At 47.8% G+C, this 9,912-nt stretch overlaps 1 protein-coding gene across 1 annotated transcript in view; it reads right to left on the bottom strand.

Moving 5' to 3' along the window:
* GLYR1 (glyoxylate reductase 1 homolog (Arabidopsis)) overlaps positions 1–9,912 on the bottom strand; it is a 58,241-nt gene that overhangs the window by 33,587 nt on the left and 14,742 nt on the right. Inside the window, exons 3-4 of the mRNA XM_011978495.1 lie at positions 8,068–8,206; positions 7,290–7,532 (exon numbers count right to left, since the gene is read on the bottom strand). Coding sequence (XP_011833885.1) covers positions 7,290–7,532; positions 8,068–8,154 — 330 coding nt within the window. The 5' untranslated portion in view covers positions 8,155–8,206. The remainder of the gene's footprint in view (positions 1–7,289; positions 7,533–8,067; positions 8,207–9,912) is intronic.

Here is a 9,912-nt window from a genome sequence, read left to right as displayed (position 1 = left end):
GTTAGCCAGGATGGTCTCGATCTCCTGACCTCGTGATCTGCCCGTCTTGGCCTCCCAAAGTGCTGGGATTACAGGCTTGAGCCACCGCGCCCGGCCCCCTCTTTCCAATTCTAACACTGGTCTGGTCCCTCTCGACTGCTCTGATGTTACCTTGCACTCCCTTTCCCCAGTCGCTCCCTTCCAGCCACAGTGGCCCTCCTGACACCTGCTGCCTAGACTACTCCTGAGGTTTTCTTAGTCTTAGAAAATGCCTGCTCCATTCTACTAGGCCGACATCTTTAGAGCCCTCCTTGACCCCTCTTCTCTAATCACTGGCAATGAACGGGGCTTTATAGTTGGGGATCTGCCCAACCCCTTCTTCTCACCATCCAGGCTACCAATATCTAAGCTCAGGCCATTGCTGGCCACCTGGACAATTGCAAAAATAAATCTCCTGGCTTCCACTCACAGTCTAGTCTCTACACAGCAGCCAGTCATCTACCAAAAGGGCCAATCAGATCCATGACACTTCTCTGCCTAAAACTGGCTTCCAGTCTCACATAGTAAAGCCACGGGCTTCATGAGCATGGTCTACAGGGAGGGTCTTGCAAGTTCTGCCATCTCCCACCCATCCCACGCCAATCTCCAACCTCAAGTCCTATTTCTTCCTCCTGTCACTGCTCTCCAACTCATTAGCATCCTGCTGGCCTTCCACCCAGGCCCCAAACACACCAAGCATGTGCCTGCCGTGGGTCCCTTGTGCTACTGGGAACGTTCTTCTGACAGTTATCTCCTTGGCTCAGGCTTGCTTTAGGACTCTGTTGAAATGTCACCTTATCAGAGTGGCTTCACCTGACCTCTCTGTATTTTTGCCCACAGAACATGATGCTGATGTGGATCATAAAGAGAAAAAATGCTTTCATAGGGCTTACTACATGCTAGATGTCACTATAAGTGCTATTTTATATGTACGTTCTCATGTAATTCTCACCCCTTCATGAAACAGAACTACTATGATCTTTTTTTTTTTTTTTTTTTTGAGACAGAGTCTTGCTCTATAGCCCGGGCTGGGGTGCAATGGCGTGATCTCGGCTCACTGCAAGCTCTGCCTCCTGTGTTCAAGCGATTCTCCTGCCTCAGCCTCCTGAGTAGCTGGGACCACAGGCACATGCCACCACGCCCGGCTAATTTTTTGTGTGTTTAGTAGAGACGGGGTTTCACCATGTTAGCCAGGATGGTCTCCTGACCTTGTGATCCGCCCCGTTGGCCTCCCAAAGTGCTGGGATTATAGGCGTGAGCCATTGCGCCCAGCCCTATTATAATCTTCTTCTACAGAATACAAAACTAAAGCACACAGAGCTTAAGTAACCTTGCTTAAGGTCACCGAGTCAGTCACTGGTGTGGTAGATACAATTTATTTATTTGGAGGCATAGTCTAGCTCTGTCACCTAGGCTTGGAGTGCAGGGACGCAATTAGGGCTCACCGCAGCCTCAACCACCTGGGGTGGGAAGAAGTGATCTTCCCACCTCAGCCTCCTGGGTAGCTGGGACTACAGGTGTGCGCCACCATGCCTGGCTAACTTTTTCTTTTTCTTTTTTGTAGATTTATTATTTATTTGCAATTATTCGTTTTTTGTAATTTTTAATTTTTTGTTTTTATAGGGTCTTGCTATGTTGGCCAGACTGGTCTTGTTATAACTTCTGGCCTCAAGTGATCCTCCTACCTCGGCCTTCCAAAGTACTGGATTATGCGAGTGAGCCACTGTGCCTAGCAGACTGACAGAATTTGGCTCCAGGGTCTGTCATATTAGAAGCACATCCTAGGAAAGCAAGAACTCTGCCAGTTTCGCCTACTCTACAACCCATGCTGGCATACAGTCCAGGTTCAATTGTTACTGAAGGAGCCTTGTCTGACTTTTATACTGCTTTCTCTCCAGGCATCTGGCCTATGGTAGAATTGCTCAGTAAACATTTGTTGAATTCAGAGGTTTCTGGGGGAAGAGAAAGGCCCAGCCCAGAGCTGCTCAAAAGAATATTCTGCAATGATACAGGGCGTGTCCTATATCTGCACTGTGTGATAGAGCAGGCGCCAGTCAAGTGTCACTGTGGAGCATCTCACACGATAGGGTGATGGAGATGGAGAAGCTGCATTTTAACGTGTATTTAATTTAAATTTAAATGGCCAATTGTGGCTGGGGCAGCACAGCTGTCTGGGGAGGTGCAGCCCTAGGAATTGCCTAAGGACACAATGACCCAATGGGAACAATGAGGAGGCAGCTTGTAGCTCTCAGTTTGGCACTAAGGAAGGGCCCCAACTCCTAAACTTCTGCTCCTCGTTTGAGTTGGGATTCTGGGAGAGTCACAGACCTGACAGTGCTACTTTGATCCAGGTGGGCTGTGCCCAGAGTTCATCCCCAGAAAGAGGGTGGGTGGGCGCTGCTGGGGTGCAGCACTTACACGCAGGTCCAGACACAAACCCAGCCTTTCCCTGCCTGCCTCCGCCATCAAGGTCAGTCTTTTCCATTAATCCTCACGGGGCAGGAGATTATGTCCCGGAATGGCACTCAGCTGGGCTTTGCCCAGTTATCAGCCTATGTGGCTGCTCAGTGTTTCTGAGAGGAGCTCGCCAGCCAGATGACAATTACTACAGCAACACACACACAAACACCTTCCTCTGAGACTACAGGATATATCACATTTAAAACGCACCAAAATTCCAAAGCCCAGGCACCGATTCCCTACCCGTCTGAAGGTGCTAAACTGAAACGGCTCTCCATCCTGTACCACTTGCCAGCTCTGTCCCCTCCTGCTCATATGTCCTTTCACTATGGGCCAGGCCAAGCACAAAGAACAGGTAGGAGGGACACCTCGAAGGGTCAACAGCAGATAGAGCTCCTGGACCACAGACACACCTGGTTTTATTATGCTTTGTTTTACTGTGCTTCATAGGTATTGCACTTTTTTTTTTTTTAAACGAATTGAAGGTTTGTGGCAGCCCAGTATCAACCAAGTCTGTGGGGCCATTCTCCCAGCAGCAGGTGCACACTTTGTGTCTCTGTCAGCATTTTTTTAAGCAATGAAGTATTTTTAACTTAAGGTATATACTTTTTTTTTTTGAGATGGAGTTTCGCTCTTGTTGCCCAGGCTGGAGTGCGGTGGCGCGATCTCGGCTCACCGCAACCTCCGCCTCCCAGTTCAAGCAATTAATTCTCCTACCTCATCCTCCCAAGTAGCTGGGATTATAGCTGGGATTACAGGCATGCACCATCATACCCGGCTAATTTTTTTTATTTTTAGTAGAGATGGGGTTTCTACATGTTGGCCAGGCTGGTCTTGAACTCCTGACCTCAGGTGACCCACCCACCTTGGCCTCCCAAAGTGCTGGGATTATAGGTGTGAGCCACTGCGCCTGGCTTTTTTTTTTTTGAGATGGAGTCTCGCTCTGTCGCCCAAGCTGGAGTGCAGTGGCGTGATCTCGGCTCACTGGGTTCAACGCATGATCTCGGCTCACTGGGTTCCGCCTCCTGGGTTCAACGCCATTCTCCTGCCTCAGCCTCCCAGGTAGCTGGGACTACAGGCGACCGCCACCACACCTGGCTAATTTTTTGTATTTTTAGTAGAGACAGGGTTTTACCATGTTAGCCAGGATGTTCTCAATATCCTGACCTCATGATCCGCCCGCCTGGGCCTCCCAAAGTGCTGGGATTATAGGCGTGAGCCACTGCGCCCAGCCAAGGTATGTACATTTTTAAAAGACATATTGCTATTGTGCCACTTAATAGACTACAGTATAAATCTAACTTTTACATGCACTGGGAAACCAAGATGTTTGTGTGACCTGCAATGATCTGGAATCGACCCTGCAGTATCTCCAAGGTATACTACACTACTCCCCAAATTAATAATTCAGACTCAAGGGCAGTCTGCTGTTTACCGGGAGCTTGTGAGACGAGTCCCTGGAAGCCTGGGCAGTGGCCTCTGGGGTTCTCACTGCACAACTGGCTACTGTCGGTGAAACAAACCTAAAGAACTGATCAAATGCCTTGTACACGGGTACTGTTCTAAGTGCTGTGTCCACGTCAGTCATTTAACTCACACGGTGAACCTATGAGGCACATACTGTTATAATTCCTAACGATCAGATGAGGAAATTGAGGCAAAGATGCTTTGCTAAGTTCCTATACATGTGATTCAAACTCCGGGCCCTTGTCATAACCTCTCCTTTGTACTTCCCTTTATCCAATGAGAAGGTGTTTCTGTCCAGGGTGGCACAGGCGCTGGTGAGATGCGAGGCTTCACATTCCAGAAAATATCAATTTGGGAAATAATGTAAAATCTGACAGCCCAGATTCCTTTTGGATTCCAGGAAATAAATTCAAAAGTCACATTACATTTTTTGTGGATCAATTTAGATCATGCTCCCTATAAAGTTCTCTCTGCACTGCAGCTGGCAGTTTTTCCAAACCTTGGGCTCACGGTATCCAGGGACAGCACCACCGCTCTTGCTCTCACCACTCCCTTAGCCTTAGGTCATCTAACAGTGAGAAGGGCTGTCTCTCACCAGAGGCCTCACGCTGGCAGCCCACAGATATGTTTCTGTGGACCCAAGACATATTTTTTAACTAAGCACATTTAAAATTGGGATATTTCACATAAAAACCTGTATTTCCAGCTTTTCTCTTTTTTTTGAGATAGGGTCTCACACTGTTGCTCAGGCTGGAGCGCAGTGGTGCAAGTGTAGGTTACTACAGCCTTGACCTCCTGGGCTCAAGTGATCCTCCCACCCCAGCTTCCCAAGTATCTGGGACTACAGGTATGTACCACTATGCCCAGTTAGTACTTTTTGTTTCTTTCTTTTTTTATTGTTTTTTTGAGACAGGGTCTCGCTGTGTCACCAAGACTAAAGTGTAGTGGCATAATCTTGGCTCACTGTAACCTCCACCTCCTGGGTTCAAGTGATCTTCCCACCTCAGCTTTCTGAATAGGGGGCACTACAGGCACACACCACCAACTCCAGCTAATTTTTAATTCATTTATATTAATTTTTTTTTCTTCCTGAGATGGAGTCTCGCTCTGTCGCCCAGGCTAGAGTGCAATGGCGCGATCTCGGCTCCCTGCAACCTCTGCCTCCCGGGTTCAAGCGATTCTCCTGCCTCAGCTTCCCGAGTAGCTGGGATTACAGGCATGTGCCACCATGCCCGGCTAATTTTTGTATTTTTAGTAGAGACGGGGTTTCTCCATGTTGGTCAGGCTGGTCTCGAAATCCCGACCTGAGGTGATTTGCCCGCCTCGGCCTCCCGAAGTGTTGGGATTACAGGCATGAGCCACCACGCCTAGCAAAAAAATATTTTAAAATAGAGATGGCACCTCCCTATGTTGCCCAGGCTGGTCTAGAACTCCTGGGCTTACGGGATCCTCCTGCCTTGGCCTCCCAAAGCGCTAGGATTACAGGTGTGAGCTGCCATGCCTGGCCAACTTTTTAGTTTTTGTAGAGCTCGTCTTGAACTCCTAAACTCAAGCAATCCGCTCACCTCAGCCTCCCAAAATGCTGGGATTACAGGCATAAGCCACCACACCTGGCCAATTTTATCTATCTATTTATTTATTTATTTGTTGTAGGGAAAGGGTCTTACTATGTTGCTCAGCCTGGTCTCGAACTCCTGGGCTCATGTGATCTTCCTGCCTCAGCCTCCCAAAGTGCTATGATTGCAGGTGTGAGATACCACACCTGGCCTTTCAGTTTCTCTTGAGAAAAAACAGACAACCTGGCAGAAGCTGGCTGGAACCCTGTGGAAGGAGCATGACCTCTCCAGACTCCCTGACCATGGCCAGCCCTGCTGCTCTGAGCACCAAGGCAGGTCAGCTGGGGTGCCTGGCACCCGTGCCACTGCTTCTTAGGTCCAGTCAGCTACAGTTGCTTCCATTACCTGCCTGGGCTCACTGGTGTCTGAATTTTTGAGCCTTGATCCAAAGTCTAGTGTTTCATCATGGCCTTATCACCCAACTGTTTCTGCCAGCCATCTGGCTTCTTTTTCCTGCTGTTGGCAATCCTGCCGCATTCCTGACACAGGCCCCTTCACTTTGAAATTCTTCTCTGTGGCCTTCTAACACTGGCCCCAAATCTTGTCAGCAAGAAGGCAAGAGATGCACCCTGGCTGCTTTATCTCATCTTGCTAGCTCCTCCCACTCCTTCCTGCCCCGAGCACGGCATTCTTGTTGCAATGCAGGCTTCCGCCCTTCCCTCTTCTCCCTCTCTTCCTGAGACAAACCCCATCCCACTGCCTGGACTCAAATATCCTTTTACAAATTCACCTCCCGAATCTACATTTCTAGTCCTGAGGTCACACCAAGCTCCCAGGCTGTCTAGGCCTTGCCTCAAATTCTTGCCATTCCAAACTGGTACTCTTTCTCCACAAGCTACCTCTATATCCCAACTCCTCTAAGAAAGTGATCATCAGTTTCCCAGGAATGAAGCTGGAAATCCTCTTTTCCTTTTTCTCATTCATCCTCTATATACCCAGTTACAGAATCTTAAGAACTCTTCCTCTGAAGTGCCTCTCACCTATTTGCTTGCAACATTTGCAATTACCCCCTTATGAATGCACACCTAGCCTTAGCCTTCTAATTGACTCTGAGACTTTCCCCTCTGGACTCTGTGACTACTGGAGCACACACGGGAAGCACACACTGCCACCGGCTCAATCACCTTCACAGGCCCCCACTGACTCTAAGACGCTTTAGTACCATGCTGCTTCAGCAGATCTTCAGGCCCTCCAAGATCTAGGGACAAGCTTCCTTTTTCTCTGCTCTCCTTACTATCCTCTCTCTGCTCGAGAGTATCTCCACCAGCACTGAGCCTCACACGGGCTGTGCCCTCCACCTCTGGAATGCCTTCCCTTCTTTCTTGCTAAGCCCTTCCCAGGGCCAGCCCTTGTGCACCGGCTCAAGTGGACTGCTCTCCTACCTCATGCTCTTATTTCACACCTGCATCCAGGCCGTGTCTCTCACCTGGAATATGGGATTCTTTTTTATTTTTTAAAATAAGAGTCAGGGTCTTAATCTATCACCCAAGCTAGAGTGCAGTGGTGCAATAGGCTCAATGCAGCCTTGAGCTCCAAGTCTCAAGCCATCTTCCTGCCTCAGCCTCCTGAGTTGCTGGGATAAGGCATGCGCCACTGCACCTGCCCTGCAGGATTCTTGAGCACAGAATTCTGCTCCCACTCCGTGAGCGGAGGCATACTGTAGAGCTTAACTCGACCTTATACTAAAAGGACATCACTAATCCCGGAAGCTGCAGAGAGAAAACAAACCTTCTCATCCTTTGGGGGCCGACCCCGCTTCCGGGGACTTTGCTCTTGGGCTCTTTTCAGAGGGGATTTGGAGCCTCTCTCTGAAGAGCCTGAAGACACCCTCTTCTTTCCTTCTCCCATGTTCTTCTTCACCTTCCCTTCAGACAGGCTAAGTTTGCGCTTCTCATCACCTGAGTTTGGCCTACTTCTCTCCTCACTGGAATTACGTCGATTCTTGTCATCAGCAGAATTGTGGGATGACGTCTGAAAGTTTAATAATAATAATGATAACTACCACCACAGCTGCTGTCGCCATCGCCACCACCATTTGCAGGTGCCACGTGCTGCTACAGGCACTCTGTGTGGTCTCCTCACAGTGACCCTAGAATAGATTCTGCTGTCATCCCCAGACAATGGGAGAAGCAGATTGAAAGTCATTTTCCCTAGGTCCCAAAACTAGGAGATGGGACTTAAATGCAGGCAGTATATATATTTCAAAGGCTACGCTCCTAATCTGTGTGCTATGAAAGGAAGAAATGGCCTGTGCTAGACTCAAATGCTAGATATTTCTCCTGGGTCCAAGCAATTTTCCTAAAAGCAACAACCTACTCCAGAAAGGTTAGCCGCATGGAGTTTCAAGCTGATAAGCAAAATGCTGACACCTTAGAACTGAAGTAGCTTTCTCCAGTGGCATTTCAGAAGAACAAAGGTTTGGGCTTGGGTGACATTTAATCTGTTAGTTGCTACGCAAAAATCACCAGTCTGGCATTGGTAGAAAGTGAACATTGTTGTCTCTCACCTGGTCTTTCCCTTTGGCTCTCCTGAGGAACTCTTCCACGGCATCTACCGCTTGCTGGAATCGTTTACCCTTGTTAATTTTTATCATTTCCTCTTTATGAGCATGATATGGCTTTAGCTGTTCCACTTTGATCCAGGCACTAGCAGAAAACAAAAACAGAAAGGGTATGATCCATATTGCATATGCCATAAAGTATCAACAACCTCACTACGGCACGGTTTAAATATCCATTTGGTTTAACCGGACTTTGCAACAGGCCTCACCATTTTTTTCAAAACATGCTATCAACCATCTCAGAGTCTCATGCCTAAAGTATATTTTCTTGAAACAAGTCAAGCAGAACCACCACCACCACCACTGCAGCAACCACAAATTAAATTCCTCCAGAGAAAGCACTGTGTTGCACATTACTTATTTGCACAGTTGTCTATCAGCTTCCAATGCCCAACCACATATACCCTGCCACTTGCTCAGGGCAGAAAGAAATCTGGAGACCCTTTCCCATTCTCACCAGGCAGCACAAATGGCCACACACGGATCCCTGGGAATCAGGGTACCTGGAAATGTGATAGACGACAGCAGCATTACTATGCAGGAAAATGCTTGCTGCTTGTCAACAATCGGAACCAGATTTATGATCTGTTGATCGACAGAGAATGAGGGATGTTACAGAGCTGAAGAAATGCAACATCTTCTAAAATTTGTGGCTCTTATGGATATTCACAGCCACTGAGCCTATATTTGTTCATAAATGATGGTAACCATGGCTACTAAACCACACAAAACACGGAACACATGGTTTGGAATAAGGGCAGCAGTTACAAAAGGAGGCATTTAAAAACGAGATGGCATGCTGTTTTATGATGTCTCAAAAAAAAGAAACAGAACAAGATTCTTGAGATTAAAGGTAGAAGAACACACATCTTTGATACTTAATTTTTAATTTCAACCATCAATGTTCGTGGTTGAAATTAACAGGATTTGACAGGAAAGTAGTCAGCTGTCAATTCTGGGGTACCTGGCCTGTCACACTAACCTGAACAAATCTGCTGCAGCTGGCTTTCTACGTTTCCCTCAATGACATACAGCTTATAGAATCCAAGCACAAAATAATTTTATAGGCTTGACAAAGTATCAGTTAATTTACATGTTTTAGCCTGTGATACTCACAGCTTTCACAGCATAACCTTCAGAAAAAGTGGGTCAGGTTAAGGATACAGAAACCGACCTATCTCATGAGCTTCAGGTTGTTTTCTTTATAGAAAGCTAGAGAATATTCACTAACAGCGTCAGTGTTAACCTTTGCACATAAAAATAATGTTACTAACCCTCCACCAGCTACCTGGACTTTGAGTGTGGTGCTGGTAGTTGTGATGATGGGGTCTGTGCAAAAACACAGCCCTGGGATCATCGGCCTGCAGATGACAGGCAGTGACCCACTATCAGGCATGCCAACATGGCTAAGTGAGACGATGAATGGAGATACAGAAGCTGGTCTCCCTGGCACAGCTCCAACTAGAGGAGTTAGGCAAATTCCTTCCTTTTTTTTTTTTTTGAGACGGAGTTTCACTCTTGTTGCCCAGGCTAGAGTGCAATGGCGCAATCTCGGCTCACTGCAACCTTGCCTCCCGAGTTCAAGCGATTCTCCTGCCTCAGCCTCCCAAGTGCTGGGATTACACGGCACGCACCACCACGGCTGGCTAATTTTATATTTTTAGTAGAGACAGGGTTTCTCCATGCTGGTCAGGCTGGTCGCGAACTCCTGACCTCAGGTGATCTGCCCGCCTCAGCTTCCCAAAGTGCTGGGATTCCAGGAGTGAGCCACTGCGCCTGGCCTTTTTTTTT

The sequence above is a fragment of the Mandrillus leucophaeus genome, unplaced genomic scaffold (assembly GCF_000951045.1).
Source record: "Mandrillus leucophaeus isolate KB7577 unplaced genomic scaffold, Mleu.le_1.0 Scaffold195, whole genome shotgun sequence".
NCBI lineage: Eukaryota > Metazoa > Chordata > Mammalia > Primates > Cercopithecidae > Mandrillus > Mandrillus leucophaeus.
Note: the sequence above shows the minus strand (reverse complement) of the source record. Positions and strands in the feature narration are given on the sequence as shown.